At 35.6% G+C, this 19,373-nt stretch overlaps 1 protein-coding gene across 1 annotated transcript; it reads right to left on the bottom strand.

The window, feature by feature from the left end:
- Positions 1-15,460: 15,460 nt before the first annotated feature.
- LOC111884564 (transcription factor bHLH62) lies at positions 15,461-18,274 on the bottom strand. The gene is made up of 8 exons (XM_023880901.3): positions 17,154-18,274; positions 16,887-17,081; positions 16,723-16,788; positions 16,563-16,631; positions 16,395-16,466; positions 16,086-16,283; positions 15,904-15,985; positions 15,461-15,826 (listed from the first exon to the last, which is right to left on the bottom strand). Exons 1-8 carry the CDS (start codon positions 17,991-17,993, stop codon positions 15,804-15,806), a joined length of 1,545 nt encoding a protein of 514 aa, XP_023736669.1. The 5' UTR covers positions 17,994-18,274; the 3' UTR covers positions 15,461-15,803.
- Between the last annotated feature and the right edge of the window lie 1,099 nt (positions 18,275-19,373).

The raw sequence follows: 19,373 nt of genomic DNA, 5'->3' as shown, positions 1-19,373 counted from the left end.
TCTCCTGCTTGGAACTATTCCAGGTCACTGCTCCTCCATTAAGGGTAAACACCTTCCCAGACTAATAATGGAAGTTGTCTCTGTCTGTCTAAAAGTTGGCATCACTATACCCTGTAACTCTTAAGTCATTAGTGCCACCAAGCACAAGGACCCAGTCCTTACTCCTTCGCAGATACTTAAGAATGCTCTTAACCGCTATCTAATGAGCTTTACCTAGATTTCCCTGATATCGACTAACCATGCTTAAAGAAAAAGCCACGTCGGTGCGAGTACATGCCATAGCATACATGATCGATCCAATGGTGGAAGCATATGGAACTCGAATCATTTCTGCTTTCTTTGCGTCGATACTCGAACTTTGAGTCTTACTCAATTTGGTATTACTTTGGATAGACAACTCTCCTTTCTTGGAATTCTCCATGCTAAAACACTTTAGCACCTTATCAAAATATGTACTTTGACTAAGTCCAATTAGTCTTCTACTCCTATTTCTCAAAAGTCTTATTTCCAGAATATAAGCAACCTCTCCCAGATCCTTCATAGCGAAACATTTTCCAAGCCACAACTTAACTTTCTACAAGGTTGGAATGTCGTTTCCTATAAATAATATGTCATCAACATACAATACCAGGAAGGTGACGATATTTCCACTAGCTTTGACATATACACAAGATTCATCTTCACTTCTAGAGAAGCCAAACTCTTTAACTTTCTCATCAAAACAAAGATTCCATCTACAAGAAGCTTGTTTCAATCCATATATTGCTTTCTCAAACTTAAACACTCTATTGGGGTATTTAGTATCCACAAAACCCTCTGTTTGACTCATGTAAACATCCTCAACCAACATTCCATTAAGGAAAGTGGTTTTGACATCCATCTGCCAAATTTCATAGTCATGAAATACATCTATGGCTAACATAAACCTAATAGATTTAATCTTAGCCACCGGTGAGAAGGTCTCATAATAGTCAACCCCCGGGGTTTGAGTAAATCCCTACGCAACCAGTCGAGCCTTGAAGGTGTGCACCTTTCCATCCATGCGGTCTGCTTCTTGAGGATCCATTTGCACCCAACTATCTTACGACTTGGTACATTGTCAACCGAGTTCCAAACTTAATTGTTATACATGGACTAGATCTTGTTGTCCATTGCTTCTTTCCAATTAGTAGACTCATGGCCCATCATGGCTTCCTTGTAATTAGAAGGTTCGTCCAAATCTACCAGTGTACTATCACTAATAAATGTATCACCATTTGTAGTTATATGGAAACCATAAAACTCTGGTATCATTGTAACTCGAGTGGAACGTATAAGAGGTAAGGACTCGTCAATAGGTTCAACATGAATTTTTCCTCAGTTTGAGCACTAGTGTTATAGGTTCCTTCATCGCTTAGCTCTTGAATTTCTTCAAGATCAATTGTACTCCCACTGTCCTCTTTGCATATGAGCACTCTCTTGCGAATGACTCCCATTCGTGCTACAAAGACCACGTTCTCACTAGATCTATACAGCAAGTATCCAAAAGAATTTTGTGGGTAACCGATGAAAATACATCGCTCACTTCGAGGTTCAATCTTGTCGTGAGTCTCTCATCTAACGAAATCTTTACAACCCCAAACCTTGATATTTGTCAACGAGGGAACCTTCCTTGTCCACATCTCATGAGATGTTTTGGCAACCTTCTTTGTTGGGACTAGATTAAGAATGTGGGTGGCAATCTCTAAGGCATACCCCCATAATGATATTGGAAGCGAAGTCTGACTTATCATGGAATGAACCATGTCTAACAAGGTTTGATTACGCCTCTCAGCCACACCATTAAGTTGTGGTGTCTTAGGAGGTGTCAATTGTAAAACAATTCCACATTCCTTGAGGTAGTCATGGAACTCGATACTAAGATACTCACCACCTCTATCAAATCTGAGCATCTTGATCTTCCTGCCCAATTGATTCTTGACTTCATGTTTGGACTCTTTGAACTTTTCAAAGGTTTCTGACTTATGCTTGATTAAGTAAATATATTCATATCTGCTATAATCATTGGTAAAAGTCACATAAAATCGATTTGCATCCTTTGTGGTGGATCTGAAGGGCCCACACACATCTATGTGTATGAGATCCAACAATCCTTCACCTCTTTCACAAGAACTAGTGAAAGGTGATTTATTCATCTTTCCAAGTAAACAAGATTCACATGTATCATCTGACCTTAAGTCAAGTGATTCCAACACTCCATCCTTTTTGGATTTAGGCAATGCGTTTCTTGTTGACATGTCCAAGATGAAAATGCCACAAGCATGCTTAGTCTAAACCATTAAACGAATCAATTTGCAACACACTATTTCCTAAATTGCCTACAACCATCATAGTTTCATACACACCATCACAAGGTAATGCTTCAAAATAAAATACATCATTATAATAAGCATGAGTAGAACCTTTCTTATTATCAAAAGAATATCTAAAACCTTGTCTATATAAACCATGAAATGACATAATATTTCTTGTCATTTTTGACAAGTAGCAACAATTATTTAAATCTGAACATGACCCACTACTAAGCACTAAAGAATAAACGCCAATCTTGGTAACATGTGATGATCTCCAATTTCCCATAATCTGGTTCATCTTTCCATGCTCCACATCTTCACTTCTTTTAAGTCCCTACAATTCAAAGCAAATGTGAAAACCATATCCTGTATCAAGAACCTAAGAATTCGAATGTGATTAGTTTTTAGATATAATAATGTAAATACCTGCCGAGGTTGCCTTAACCTTGCCATCCTTTATGTCTTGCAAGTACTTGTGGAAACTTCTCTTCCAATGCCCCTTGTCATGGCAGTAAAAGCAAGTAGCCTCCTTCGGATCAGAGGCAGGGGGAGCTTCGGAACTATATTTGCCTTTAGGGCCATTACTTGACGACTCGGCTTGAGACTTTCCCTTCCAGTTATGTTTCAAGGGAGCTTTCATCTTCTTCCTTTTCCCTTGCCCTATCACCAAGATGGAAGCAATAGCAACAGGAGTGGAGGCAATACTCTTTCCTTTCATTCCATTCTCGACGGTTCTCAGCAAGCTTTGGAGGTGACTCAATAGGGGGGATGTCATAATCTAATTAAAAATTATTTAAAGGTAGGTAAATGACTATTTACCAATTTCACCACAAAAAACGAAATTTAAATTAATTAGGTTTTAAATGAAATTCCTAGATCTTTTCAGATTCATTGAACTATTCAATGTCATGTTTAATCTCGATTATGCCCTTTCCATTTGTGACTGGGATACCGAGGATCACAAATAAGGTGTGAATAACCATGCAAATTAGATGGTACTCTTGATGTCATTTATCACATAATTAATGTTTCGGTTAACCACACACGCTCCATTAGTCAATGATAATTTATGAGACACCCATTGCCACCCTTTATATATTAGTGTGCCGGTTAACCACACACGCTCCACTAAGGACTTTTATAAAGTGAAATATGCAATTTCATGGATTAGCATCAAATTCACATTTTTCTAAAGTAACTAACATTGGGAATTTAATAAAAACATTTAGTTACTTTACTTATTCCATTATACTTATTAATGAGAATTAAGTGTCCTATCAAACCCGTTCGGCTAACGACCCTCCACCAATCAAGAAAGCGGTGGGTGAGAGTGGACATCCATTCAACCGCCATTTTATAGGCAGTTTCCTTATACCGCCCTTATAGATCGGTTTCGTGAATGAGGCGTACTAGCGGTTCGACTGACTTGTCTTATACGTATAGTAAATTTTTTAACTTTTAATATTACATATAATATAAGTGTGTGTTTTAAACATTTCAAAATACCATGGTTTTTAAATCCATTTAAAATTTCGAAAATTAAAACAGCTTTTATTCAAAATTTAAAATTAAAAAAAATTGATATAATAATTATCTATTAATTAAACCTTTAATTAATTTATAGAATTAATTAAGGATTATCCATTAAATTAAAAACAAATTAATTTAACCTAATCCCTTATCCCTTAATTTCGACAATTTTTGGGAGGGATATATCAAAATCTTTAATTATCTAATTAAACAATTAATACGATAATTACCAAAAATAACAACCTACCCAAAAACCCTAGATTTCAAAATCTATGCTTGGGGTGGAAGGCAAGGCTTTCAACCTTGCCTTATTTTCGAAAACCTTAGGGTTAGGAAACCCTAGATCTCGAAAATATGGAGGCCAAAGGAAAAGGGTTGAAAAACCCTTAACAATTTTTGAAAAATAGGGTTATGAAACCCTAATTTGCGAAAAATCCAAGACCTAGGGTTTAATTGCCATAAACCCTAATTTTGTCAAATTCAATCAATTGCATTAAATCTAATTGAAAACAAAACCAATAACTCTGATACCACTGATGGGTTTTGAGCATATCAAACAATCCTATGTGTGCATGCAACCCTAATTATTGGATCTATGTTTTTTCTATTAGACATACAAGCATTGAACACAAAACAAGAAACCCTAGCATTCTTTTACAAATTTCGAAATTAACATAATAAGGATTAGAACACATACCTCTATTGTTATATTGTAATACCAATGGATTCCTTGAAGATCTTAACTTTGAGAACAAGTGTCATAAGTGTAACACCTCTAATGGCTCCCAAACACACCAAGCAAGTGGATGAGAGGAGAGAGGAGGGAGGTTGCTCAAAGTTTCGGCTCAAAACTTAGAGGGGTTAGGCTCTATCTATAGTTAAGCTTGCTTAGTCCTAAAGCTAGGGTATATTGGAGGAAACCCTAATTTCCAGCTTAAGGCCTAAGAAACCCATGGATTCCCCTTCACAAGGCTTTGGACGAAAACCTTAGGGCCTCCATATAGTTTTTGTCCAAGTCTCTTTAGGGTTGTCCAAGAGCCTAAACCGCAACTATTAATTAATTGCAAAACAACCCATGTACTTTTAATTAATTCCTTTAATCCCAAAATTAATTTTTAATTAAATATTAATTAAATAACATGACTTCTAATTAATATATTATTTTCATAATACATTAATAAATCATTTTATATACAAATTTATTATTCCAAATAATAAATTCAACCTCTTTCTCCAAAAGTCATCATGTCAAGTTACTAGTACGAAGTAAACCCAAAAGGATGGTGCTACTATCAGTTCAAGTACATACAAATTATAGTTATGGGCTTAGACACCTAATACAACAATATCATCAATGAAAAGAATGACTAATCGACTGAGCATCAACCTGCATACCCGTTTCACCAAATCCATAAATGTCGCAGGCGCATTGGTCAGCCTAAATGGTATTACCACGAACTCGTAATGACCATAACGAGTCTGAAATGTGGTGTTATCCATGTCCTCCTCTCTAACCCTCATTTGATGATACCTCAACCTCAAATTAATCTTGGAGAACCAAGATGCATCTTGCAACCGATCAAAGAGGTTTTCAATCCACAGAAGGGGATAACGGTTCTTCACCGTCAACTTACTCAACTCCCGAAAATCAATGCACATCCGGTGTGAACCATCTTTCTTCTTGATGAACAGAATCGATGCTCCCCACAGTGAACTAATCGGTCTAATAAACTGCTTGCCCAACCACTTCTGAAGCTGAGAGGACAACTCCTGCATCTCAAGTGGTGCCAATCGGTACGACGCCTTGACAATCAGAGCCGCACCCGGAACATAATCAATCCTGAACTCAACTTGCCTCTCAAGAGGCACACCAGGTAAATCCTTTGGGAACACATCAACAAACTCTCTAACAACAAGTACATGTGAAACTGGAGCCTGCTTCCCTACTCGAGTATCAACCACATACATTAGATAACCCATACAAACATGCTGAACATATTGTTGAGCCCTGGAAGCAGAACAAAAGGCCAATCCAATCCTGGTACCCGCTCCAAAAATAACCAGTTCTCCCTCACTTGGGGTTCGAACTACCACCCACTGACCCTCGCAGTCAATCATAGCCCCAAATCTGCTTAGCCAATCCATTCCTACTATCATGCACACATCCCCCATGGGGATAAGAATCATATCAATTGGATAAGGCACCCCAAAAATCTCCAATACATAACCCTAATAAATGCTCGATGTAGAAACCCCCTGTTCATTAGCGATAGAAACCCACAACGGACACTCCAACTCTCCAAGAGTCATATCAAAACCCCTACTAAAAGACTGAGATACAAAGGACCGACTCTCACCCGAGTCAAAAAGCACAAGAGCAGATAAAGAATTCACTAAGAAGGTACCTAGATGAATCATAAACATAAGCATACCATAAAATAACTAACATAATAATAAATAAAAATATACCAGTAACGACTTCCGGCGCCGCCCTGGCCTCCTCTACAGTGAGCTGGAATACACGAACTCGAGCCCTCAGGGGCTTTGCCCTACCTTGGCGTCCATTCGTAATCCTCGAGGTAGCAGTAGTTGGCACCTAAACAGGCTTGGTGGCAAGTAAGGGACACTGGACCTTCACATGTCCCACCTACTCCCAATGATAGTAGATCCTACTGCTCGGTGGAGGAGCATGTTGATGACAGTCCTTCGTAAAGTGTCCCTACTAGCCATAATTACGGCATGCAGAAGAAGAAGACCGACAAACACCCTCAAGAACCTTGCCGCACTTCCCATAAGTGCGGCCCCTCTATCCTTCAGATATCAAATCAGCGGGCTTGAACCGCTTTGCCGTAGGCTGAGACTGCACATGAGTCTTCCTCAACTCCCTTTACTGGAGCTCTAGCTGAATCTCCCACCTCCTCGTGGCCTCTTGAAGCTCAACGATCGAACCATAATGTTGGGTGGACACAAAATATTAGATATCCTTCTTGAGCATGCTTAAGTATCAAGTCATCTGAGCATACTCAGAAGCAGCAAACTCAGGGCAGAAACGATCCCTCTTAGTAACATCTTGGTGATCTATGTCACCGTCTCAGTCCCTATCTCACATCCAGATACTCCTGAGCCAACCGTTCCCTTTCCACCAAGGGAACATACCTCGTGCTAAACATCTTTGAGAACTGCTCCCAAGTAACAGTATCTCTCTGCTCTGGAGTATAAGATCCAGTCACCAATCTCCACCAATCCTTCACACCTGACCAGAGAAGGTTCATGGCGTACTTGACCTTCTGGTCAGCAGGTCAACAGCATGTGAAAAAACAACCGTCCACATCAGATAGCCACCTCATTGCTACAATTAGGTCCTTGACCCCATTAAACTCTGGGGGCTTCATATTGTCGAAGTCTCGATACTGCAAAGCTCTCTCCCCTCGAACCCCTATAGTAGATATGGATGCGGTAGCTACAACAATAATTACATCAGAAAGATCAGCGTACCGATCATCAAAGAGCTCAATCATGGCGGTCTTGATAGACCCAAATATCTATGACATAGACCTCTGGACAGCAGCGGCCACCTAAGTGGCGATGATCTCCCGAATATAATCGTTAGTAATTCCTGGTATATCCTTACCACTCGCTCCAGACCTGGAATCAAGTCCACTCATAAACACCATACTGAAAATAAACCATAATATATCAGAAATTCCGCAATACACATAGCTAAAATCATGAGATGAGACTAAACCTGTGGGGTTTGTGACTTCTTTTTTATGTATATGAGTCATGTGCTTTTAGTAGTACGAGCCCATACTACCTTCCACACCTACCCGTATTTGTCTCAAGGATCATCATAGCCGCCCAACACAATTACAACAACTAGGATATGCATACATCTTATCCTCACTCTTTCGAGAGTGGCTAAACATTCCTCATCTGGTCGACTGCTCACACATATATTCATTCATGAAACTTCCACCAACCCTACATAACTCGCGTATACTAATCATACATAACACCGGATCCTATAGACAGTCGAATACTTGATTCTACCCTAAGCCCACAACCAAAAAAGGAACAAGTAATAAGGATAAACCAAACATTCTCATGCTATAAAATCTTATATATGTAAAACTATGATGTATACACTAAGCAACTATAGTAATTATGTCAATTTCATACAAGAACTAACCCTAGGCTATCAAGCATCATACATCAGACAATTCTTGAAGAACCATAGCATATCACTGGCATGTTGTTCTATCATAAACATCATATTAAATAATAATGGGGTAGCTTAGGGTATACTTTCTTGCTCCGGTTGATTGTACACATCACATCCTTCCTTGGTTACTTTTGAAAACCATTTTTAAAACTTTTACAGTTCCCTAGTTTGAGTCTGGATTCACACAAATGTGTATCTAATTCTCTTAAACCAAGGGTCTAATACCAACTTGTAACATCACAAAAATCACATTAAATTTTAACTTTTCAAAAACATTCCAAAACCATAATTGATTACAAAATTTTTGTTTCAAAAGTATATTTCAGTAATCAGAGTATCCCAAAATCCAAATAACATAAAATCAAAGGATGTACATGATCACACACTCACCTTGCCTCAATTATTTGAAGTAACTAAAACAAAAACTGAAATTGTAAGCCAAAGCTTAGTGAGTTCCCCCAAAGTACCACCACGTAACACATAACATATACAATTCAGCATGATGGGTCCACAACCTCCTGGTTGGATTACCTGGCCAACAACCTCTCGATTTGAATGCCCTACATATCAAGTATTAGGTCTACAACCTCCCATTTGGATTACCCTGACCCAAAACCTCCCAATTGGAATACCTTGGCCCACAACCTCTCGATTAGATTACCCGGTCTATTGACCGATAGCATAAAGCAATAGTATAAAACCCAACATAACATGTTGATATATAATAGATAACAAACACATTAAGCAGACACATAATCATACAGTCAGTCATCACAGGTAGTCCTACAGATCTACCAGTCTAATGCATATCAGCAACCATCATCTAATCATACAGATCTACCAGATACTCAACATATCATCAATCAGTATATATCAGGATATCAAACCCAATGGGCCATCCTTGGTGCCTTCGACCCACAAGTATAATGAGGAAAACTCACCTCTCATTCTAGAAAAAAAAAAACTAAATATGTCTCTGCTCTGAATCTCATCTCTACCTGTCACCTATTCATCAAATAGGGACCAATCTCAAATAACAATCAAAAATACCCAAAATGCCCTTAGGTCAAACTTGTTCAAAGTAAAAAAGTCAAACTTGGTCAACATAACTGAGTACGTTAGGCGTACTCATCCTATATGATGGGCGTAGTCGATCATTGACAAAAATGGGTGTTTGCCTACGTACGCGTAGCGACCACTTGGTATGCCTAGTGTATGCGTCAGACCCTTTTTCCTTCCTATTAAGAGCTTAATGCTTAATCCCTTATGTCTAAATTACAGATCTAGACCTCAAATGTTGTCCGTAACCATAAAGTTTCCAACTTTATGGTTTTGCATGGCCATTAAGTGCCTAAATACAAAACCCCTAACTACTTAACCCATTAAGACCTTGTAATTCATTCATGGAAGGATTCTAACAATCAAGATTATATTTTTATGCTTCTAGATGCTTCAAAATGTCTGAAAGGATAGCTTATATGGATTCGAGTAACCCATACTCATAATACCAAGCTTATGGGACCAAAAGAACACCATTTCATAACTAAACAAGATCTAAACAATTCTTAATCAAGTTTAGAGCTTTTTACCTCCAAATGATGCCAAATGATGATGCTATTCTAGATCTAAAGAGTCCTACTCCTCCAAGATGATCTTCTCCTCTTCCCCTCTCTATCAAGGTTACCAAAACACACACACACACACAATGCTCAAGAATGCTCTAAAATGGATTAGGGTTTACTTGGGGACGGAAGTGGGTTGGAGGATGATGAAAGAAGGTAGGTGGGGAGCATAAGGATTCTTAAAAATGGTCCAAACCCTAAAAATTAGGGTTTGAGGTTCTGACACTTACACCCAACATACGCTATGTATGCCCAGTGTATGTGAGCTCTCCCCAAAATTTACAAGAATGCCACTATGAGCCATTTTGCAACACTTCTCATACACAAGGGCTAAAATGCAAAATAATCTTTATACTTTGGGTTTAAATGAAAATAACTCAATATCAAGATGTTATACTCATGCTTTATCAAGTCAACTTGTCATGCTTTCTAAGAGAATGGTTTGTTGAATAAATTAATCAAAAGCGAGTCTTCTTTCTTATTTATGGTCTCCTTGAATGTTTTATTAAAAGAAAAAGCTAATTTTTCTATAAAAACTCTTCTAAGTTTTATAACTTATAAAACATATAAATATATATAAGACAAAAAACCATTTTGGTCCAAAAAGATGTACATGACATAATAAACCATACCTTATGACACATGGCATAACAAATTCTTATAAATAATATATCTGCATCAAGTTGTAGTCAGTGTGACCCTTTAGGATCATATATTATCTAGCAATATCATTCTATAATGACTCTTAGGCATATAGATCTTTCATATTATACTTTGTTGTGGTTAAATGTTGTTCTTTGACCACGTAGTTATAAAGGTTATTATCATGTTTGGTATGAACTATGCAATAGGCTTATGTACTCAAGATGGGATTTGTTTCTCTTATATGTTGAGAGATAGACATCTAATGCGCATTACCGAAAGTTGAACACCAAATGAGATTGATTACAATCCAAGTCTCAAGTTCAACAGAATGCTTATAACAAAGGGATAATTGATAAACTTACCTTATCCATCAATTGCAGCTTTTGGGCTTATGGGAATTGGATGTTGATGAATGGCGTTTTTCGTCGTTGTGAAAGTGGGAGATTGAAAGATCTATAGACCCAATAATCATTATAGAATGATATTTTCTAGTGACATATATGTTGGATTAATGTGTCTAAGGTCTTAACTAAATTGCTATAATTGGTTGAATAATAGTAAAATCCTTATTGGGCTACCCTCATAACCAGAAAATGGCCTAGATTGATAATAAAAGAGAGATAATTAATTTGTTAACATATTATTGTATTAATATATTAATTAGAAATAAAAGTAATTAATTAAGAATTAATCATAATTAATTTTATTAATTGTTATGGATTAATTAGAATTAATTAATAGTTCTAAGGGTTAGAGTGCGATTTTCCAAAAGTTGAACAAGGAAGCATTCTAGAACCTCCCTAGGATGGGACAGTTTTGAGTTGTCCTTCTAGGTCTTCTTGAAGCTTTATTGGTTCATAAGGAAAGTAAATTTGAATTGCAATATCATATTAGTATCTTGAATTCAAATTAGGGTTTCATACAACTATAAATAGGGACTTCCGTAAGACTCAGGAACCCTAGAAAAGCACAAGGTAATTTTGAAGTTCTCCTATCTCCTATCATATTTCATCCCAGGGTTTGAGTGTGATTCATTAGAGGCATCCACACTGTTGAGGCTATCGTTCCAAGAAGGGTTCTTCAAAGTACATTGTTATTTACGATAATAACAATAAGGTATGTGGTTTACATCTTTGTGATTTTCGATTTTTTCTAAGGTTATTTAGAAGTTTCAAAGTATGTTGCTATTATAAGAAAAAGCAATAAAATTTTCTAGGTTGCATGTGTCCATAAGTTAGTTATGTGAAATTTCGTAAGTGCATTGAAGTAATCTAGAAAACTCATCAATATGATCATATAGGGTCACACTTTAAAGCGAGCTACTACTAATTGATTATTTACTAAAGTAATTTAATTATTAATAAATATAATAAACACTTGTATTGGAAAATAATTATTTTATGAAAATAATAGTTTAACAACTAATTGGACCCACCTTCCCTCTCTTGAGCCATATATACATAAGGGTATAGGGGTTTGAGTGTTTGACTTTGCCTTTCACCCATGCTACGTAAGAAGGCTTGCTTTTTGCATTTAAAGATGGTATGGTCCTCTTAAATATATGGAAGTATATAAGGGAGGATATGAGGCAAAAAACTAGTTAGCTTTTCTAGTCTTTTTTTCATCCTTCTTGGCTGCCAAATTCGAGAGCTTAGAGCTCCTCCCATCTCCTATTTGTCATGCAATTTGGTGTAAGATTAAATGCTTATAAGTTTTTTCTCCTTAAGACTTATTTGTATATATCTTAAGACTTAATAAAAACCTAATACAAGTGAAGACTAGCATGTTTTAGTGGTTAATCCTCGCTTGGTGGATACATTACAGATAACTTCTTCTTTAGAGATTCATATCATTTTCATCTACTTCTAATATCCTATGAGAACCAAAGTCTTCAAAGATTGTAACACTTTCCTTTCTATGGTTAATTTAATCTTTCTATGATTGCAAAATGTTCCTTGGTGGATTATAATGGTTTTAAGTTTATCTTAATTATAAAGCTTTCGTTGTCATTTTTGGGAAAATGATTTTGAATAAAACCCAAAAGAGCTTCGGAAATCAGAATTTGAAATTGCACGCCTCATGTTACTTAATCTCGCTCCTGTTTCCTCAGTTCCCCTTAGGCTCCTAATTGGCATTGGGCCTTTGAACCAGTGCACTAGGCTAAAAATAATGGGATACTCAACATAACAAGTATAAAATGTGGCCCTTTGGCATTTGGGTGACCGGGGCGGTCGCCCAACTTGCCATGGCCCATGGGCAGACCCTAATTAGAGTAATGTGCATTAGGCATGTAAATCGGATCGGGACCAAAAAACCGGCAACTGAACCAGTAAACTAACAACCGTAAATCGGACCGAATACCACTAACCGGTTCCTGTTCGGTTCATTTCTAATATGAAATATGTTATCTAAGAATGTGTTTTGAACTGAAACCAGCCCTAAACAGAATGCAACCGAAAACTAATAAGTCGTAAACTAAGAGTAGAGAATCCGACCAAATACCACCAACAAGTTCTGATTCGGTTCCAATTTCAATTCAATTTTTCGACCAAAATGCAAGTCGCTTGTGTGAATGCCATATTGTACTTATGGAATGTTTCATGATTTTTTTCTACATATACAAGCAAATACATGAGGACAAGATAAATTCAAGAAAAAGAGTGTCGGGTTTCTTGTTTTTTTAAAATGGTTTTTAATTTATTAAAATAAAAATTGTTTCATAAATAAGAATAATTTTGCAAAATAGTATTAATTTTGTAAAATATCATGCCTTTTACGGGATTGGTTAGAAAAATATTTTCGCAAAAATCCTTATTCAAAATAATTAAATATTTTTTTATTGTTGAGAAAAAGATAGTGCTTTTTTGATAGAACATATTCTATTTTATATTGTTGCGATTATCTTTTTTCCTATATAAGCGAATTTTAGTTCATAAAAAGGAAGATCAAAATCTAATGACATGTTTGGCAATCCTTACTATTTGCACCAAATTATCATCTTCTAAAACAATGTAAAGTCAATGTCAATGTTCAAGAAAGTTGGCTCAACCACTATTTGGTGTATAATAACTCAAAGAGGGACCAACCCCAATATCACTATTCCCCTAGAACCCTTATCCCTAATTACATTCCCTTGTACCATACTTCAACATTGCCTCATCAAACAAAGTAAATAGCCAAAACAAAAGAATATAAGGAGTGAATAGTGTAACCTCTTCCAATTATCAATTCCAAAGACATAATGTTTTGATAATCTATTCTATCATACAATGAAAGTTATACCTAATTCTAAAATATTTATATTCGATGAAAAAAAAAACCCACATATGTTTTCATATTTGGCAAACCTTGTGTGAAAGGGAAAATGATTGGGTTGATTTGTAATAGTTGGTGTTAACAATCATCATGAATTGCCATAAATTGCCTTAGAATGTACTTTACACTTACAGTAGTGCTAGCAACTTTTAGGTACAAGTTCTAAACCTCCTTGATAGTACATGTTTATCTTCATTTATTTCTCGTAAATTTAATGACACGTTGGCATCATCCGTTAAACTTGCATGTCGGGTTAAAACTTTTTTTAATATGTCAAAAATATGCAATGTTATAATCGATGTACAAATGAGACAAATGAATTAGAAAATTAAACAACACATTTTGTTATGACTGATGACAATCAAGTAGAAAATACAGTCGAAACTAGAGGCATGTAACAAGTTAGGATAGGATAAGTCACATATATGTGGATGATGCAGAACGAAAGTAAGAACAAATACCTGTTCAAAAATAAAAGAAAGATGTTTTTATTAATTTCAAGATACCTCTAAGTATTACTTTCGACATCTTTTATAAAAGGTTTCTACTGACAAATTTTTAGAAATTAAAATTTATACAAATTTATTGAAATTGAAAGGCTAATCAATAACTTACTACAATAAGTTGGAAAAATAGCAAAATTAGGGAAAACAAAATTTGAGTGTCTAACCTCTAAACAATTGTGTTTGGGACTATCAATGGGCAAATCGTATTTTTAAGTTAGCATTTATTCCGTTTATTTGTTATTCTCTCACTTTGTGCTTAAATATGTTGTAAGATCTTCCATATGCCCCATATCAGTCGACACTATTTTGTAATTCAAAAAAATCTACAAAAACTAAAAAATATGAGTTCCTGTGAAATAAATGAAATATACTATACAATCAATCACCAAATCCAAATTGATACCGAACACATTGTACAATACAACTCATATTGGACAAATTCTATCTTGTTTGCATACATCACCCATCATTCTTAATCAAGACTAGATGGACTTAAGTGTTTAGTGTCCCCACCACAAATGACTAATTTACAATCAAACAACAAAGAAAATATAAACATGTAATCTTGCCACAATTTATGCAATCGAGATTTTCAAATATTTGAATGACCTCAATTTGAACAATTGGAATCTTGTAGTCCTATTTTTATTATTATTATTATTATTATTATTATTATTTAACATATATTCAATTATATTTATAATTGCATAATACCCAGATGTAGAATTCAAATGCTTGGTTTCCAGCTTAATACATAAAGCTATATCGTGATGATTTTAAAGGTATAACATCTTTGCTATGGTTTGTTGTTTCTCGAAAATGATTTTTTAATTGATTATGATATTTTTACTAGTTAATTCTCTTAATAATTAAAAAAAAAAAAAATCTTTCTCTTTCTTTCCCCTTTTTCTGGTTTGACCTAGAAAAGTTGAAGCAATGATCATAATGCAAAGTTGTGAGTGTATGTGTAAAATCTTTAAATAAATCTTTGATAAAACCTAAAAGTTCCTTGAAAAGACTATAAACCTAAGAAACATGGTGCTTTTTGTCCATCTTATTTGTTATCGATAACGTGTTACCTTTTTTTTCCTATTCATTTTTACTGTTACACTCGTCGCACATTGTGTGATGGAAAATTTAATAATTATTTGTAAGTGTAATATGAAAACATGAATAAAAGGTTGTGAGATTGAAAAAAAAAAAAGCGGAAATAACGTTTATTTGATGGTTTAGAGGAATATAAACGTAGCAAACTAGCAATTAAAAGCAATAGAACAAATTCAGAAATGAATCATGAAAATTAATGATTAATTATATCAAAATAGTAAGAAAAAAGGTTGAAGCAAAAGCCCTTTCTCTCATCAACCCATACAATATTCTCCCTACCATGTTACAACATCTTACTAGTTGCATCACCTCACCACCCCCTTCCACCACCACCACCACCACCATCTGCCGCCACCACCACAGCCGAATTCTCTGAATTAGTCTAGAATTATACACTCAATTTCTTGAAGAAACCATCAATTTGTCTTTCTTCCACTTTCTCTATACAGAATTACAGATGCCTCTCTTATTCGGGGCCTCACTAACAATCCCATTTGATGTCAAGAATATTTTATCAATATCATCATAGCTCAACTTTCATTTGACCTGAAAAAGTTCATATATAAGATAATTTGACTTTTTAACTCACAATAAGTCAAACTTTATAAAAAAAGTCAACTCACCGTGAAAGCTTTGTGGCTGATCCTGGCCTCCTAATGCCATCTTTACAACACTTTGAAGGTCATTTTCCCATAATGCTGAAGCCTAAATTTTTTCCATTCGTAAGTTTTTCCATTAATACCTTACTTTTTTTAAAAAATCTTGGAATATTTCTATAAAAAAGATCGATTCTTTTTATTTTTACCTCGAAACCATCAATGTGAGAAGGCTTCATGATCGAGCTGCGATGCATTGCTGCCATTAAAGGGTTTAAAGAAAATTGATTATCGGGTCCATCAAGAACTATTCCAGCATTTTGAGATTGAAATCCATAAGGGAATTGATGCGTTGAAGCATCAAATGGGGTCATGTTGGTTTGCAGAGGCACCCGACTACGGAACATCTGAAATTTGCACATAAAATTAATCCCAAATTTGTCATTATTCAATTCAAAATCATGTAAAACCCTTTTAATCTGTGAAAGAATCGATAAAAACAGTTGAAAAAAGCTTACGTCTTTGGATAAAAATGCTTCCATGCTAACATCCATCCGAGGATTAACAGTTGCTAATTTCATCGACAAGAACTACAACCAAAGAGAACCCAATTTAGTTAAAAGAAGAAATCAACATATTTTCGTATTATTACAAGAAAGTTAAGTATTAGATTAATCTTTAATTACCTCAACTTGTCTCTGTAACGACTGTACGTAGTTTATAATCTCGTCAAGCATTACAGCTTTTCCTGTGACCTATAAAATAAAACACCCATCTCAAATTACATTCAAGAAGTGAAGAAAAATGATATAAACCGAAGCTTTTTGAGCAATTTTTTATGTTCACCTTGTTACAACCAGGAACAAGATCTTGAAGGAACTTCATCCTCTCACTAATTTTCTCTCTTCTGACCTGAATTTGTCAAAAAAGAGAAAGAAATGTGAGATGGGTTTTGTGAATTTCGATTATATTTTTAAATATTTCACTAATTGTGGTAATTATTAGCGTACTCTTTCTGCGAGACTATGGCTATCAGTAGCTTGACCCCTTCTGGCTCTAACATGAATGTAGTCCTTTGGTGGTTCTGGTGGCTTTACATTTACATTTTCATTTGTTTTTTCTTTTTCTTTTTCTTTTTCCTTTTCTTCTTCATCTGACTTGCTTCTTTTTGCATCTGATTCCGCTTTTTCTGCTTCTGCCACAACCTGCAAAAACAAAATATCTTTAGAAGTCTGTAAACAAAGAACAAAAGGAATTGATGAAATGACTTAACTAACCTTGTCATCTTTAACAGGGAGAGTAGTAGTACTAGATTGAGTTTCTTTCCCTTTTCCCTTTCTCTTTCTTCCATTAGTACTTGTACTCTGCCCTTTCATTACTGTTTCGGTTTCAGTTTCCCCACCGAGGATTTGTTCAGAAACCGATGATTCCTCCCTCGAATCACCTATATCTGTGTTATCTTGAGTTGAAAACATTGATAGTCTGCTGAATTTTTTGTTTTCTTCTGGGATTCCAGCGAATTGTGATCTTGAAAGCTTTCCTGATTCCATTACATGAGAGAATTCGTTTTCTTTTAGCGCAAAGCTCCTCCCACCGAAAGAAGAGAATCTTGCTGCTCTTTCAACGAATCCAGGATCTGTAGAGAATGGAGCAGGTGGTAATTGGTGATTCCCGAGAACCGGTAAACTCCCGTGAATTTGATGATCTGTTATTGAGAGATTAAGCTTTGGTGGTGAATTTAAAGGAGTGTTATAGGACGAATTGTTGGTGCTGTTGTTTCCATTAATGCGGGATTGAGGTGAAATCTCCCCGGAATTGCATATACTTCCTAGCCTACCAATCAATTCCCTTAGAACAATGCTCTCACCACCATTTCCACCGCCTGGAATTGGGATTCCGGGGTGGGAATTGGCCGGAGAAGAGACAATTGAACTCAAAGCAGACTCAAAGATATCTCTCTGGTCCATTGAATTCTCGCAATTGGGGTTAAAGAAGCAGTTGGGAAGCTGCTCTGAGCTACAATTCAGCTCACTTCCTTGAATTCCAATTCCAAAAATGGAATTCCAGGCTTGGGGGATTCCATTCCCTTCATTGGTGAAAAACTTCTCCTTTTCCATAATTGAACTGGACTTCCAAATGGGGTTATACTTTCTTGGCAAATCTTCAAACGGGTGTCTGGTTTTGAAGAATTAAGGAAGAAAGATTGAAACTTGAGGGTGGAACTGATAGTGTTTTTGGTTCTTGGAATTCACTCAAGTATGTGAAAGATAAAGGGGGTCGTGTGTGTGAGAGAGAGAGGGAGAGTGTGTGTAGGTATGAGAGAGAGAGAGAGAGAGAGATTTGTAACAGGGGAAAGGAAGTGAAGAGGAAGCAATGAAAAAACAAACATTAAAAAAGAGAAGGAATGTTCATTTGACTTTGCATTTTGTTAGATGTAAGTTAATTTATATAATTTAGTTTTAATTTATGATAAAACTTTATTTACAATAATTGTATTGAACAAATAAGTGATCAAAACTTATGGATTTGTCATTTACTCATTTATGTTATACCAATATATATTTTTTTTGGTGAACTAATAATAAAAATCATTGCACAAGATTTAACCTTGTTGAGACGCGTTTTTTTGGAATCATCTACCAAAATTTATTTTATGATTTTTGATAGTGCTAAGTGCTAACGATACATCAAATTGTGTCACAAGATATTTCCGCCTTTTTCAAAAAAAAAAAAATATGTCACAAGTCATAACTCATAAGCAATTTGATCGAGAGATGACCTTGTAGTGTGCGTATCTTTTTTTTTTTTTTTTTTGAGAGAGAGAGAGAGAGAGAGAGAGAGAGAGAGAGAGAGAGAGAGAGAGAGAGAGAGAGAGAGAGAGAGAGAGAGAGAGAGAGAGAGAGATTTGCATTATATTTATGCATTATTTAACTACTGTTATGTAATGTTTAATTATGGTGTTTTAATTGTTAATAGTGACATTTTTGTCTTGTGGGGTCAGGAAATATCATAATTTCATTCTTCAAAATTTGAATTAGTTGTATCGAGATTAGAGGTGGCAAAAATTAATACGACACGAAATCCGATATGAAATAAACGGGTTTGGGTAAGATATTTCAACCCGTTTAAATAAACGGGTTGACACGACACGACACGAAAATTAAACGGGTAAGGTTAGGGTTGAGAATTTCAACTCGAATATGACTCGAAAATGACCCTTTTATTTATATACAAATTTTTTGAATTATTTAAATAAACTAGAAAGATACAAAACCAAAACCATAAGTAAAAGAAAACCTTCGAATTGAGTCGTTTTGTAATGTTGAAATGACTTGGCCGTCTAGATTAAGATTTAATTTCAGTTTTTCCATTATCTCTCAAACTACCAAGTCTCTTTCACCACTTTCACATCCTCGCGACCTTTTCATCCGCCTCCCCAACTCCAACTCTTTTAATTTTGTCATCTGAACTTGCTATGACTTCATCTATTCTGCCTC

Source organism: Lactuca sativa, chromosome 6 (assembly GCF_002870075.4).
Source record: "Lactuca sativa cultivar Salinas chromosome 6, Lsat_Salinas_v11, whole genome shotgun sequence".
In the NCBI taxonomy this organism is placed as follows: Eukaryota; Viridiplantae; Streptophyta; class Magnoliopsida; order Asterales; family Asteraceae; genus Lactuca; species Lactuca sativa.
This window is presented reverse-complemented; position numbering and strand designations above follow the sequence as displayed.

What these genes read in the sequence shown, in the direction of transcription:
- LOC111884564 (XM_023880901.3), bottom strand. Translation starts at nt 17,993, where the DNA reads ATGGAAAAGGAGAAGTTTTTCACCAATGAAGGGAATGGAATCCCCCAA. An exon ending in TCCCTGTTAAAGATGACAAG is followed by an intron (nt 17,082 to 17,153) that starts GTTAGTTAAGTC and finishes TTGTTTTTGCAG; the next exon opens with GTTGTGGCAGAAGCAGAAAA. An exon ending in AAGCATTTTTATCCAAAGAC is followed by an intron (nt 16,284 to 16,394) that starts GTAAGCTTTTTT and finishes TGCAAATTTCAG; the next exon opens with ATGTTCCGTAGTCGGGTGCC.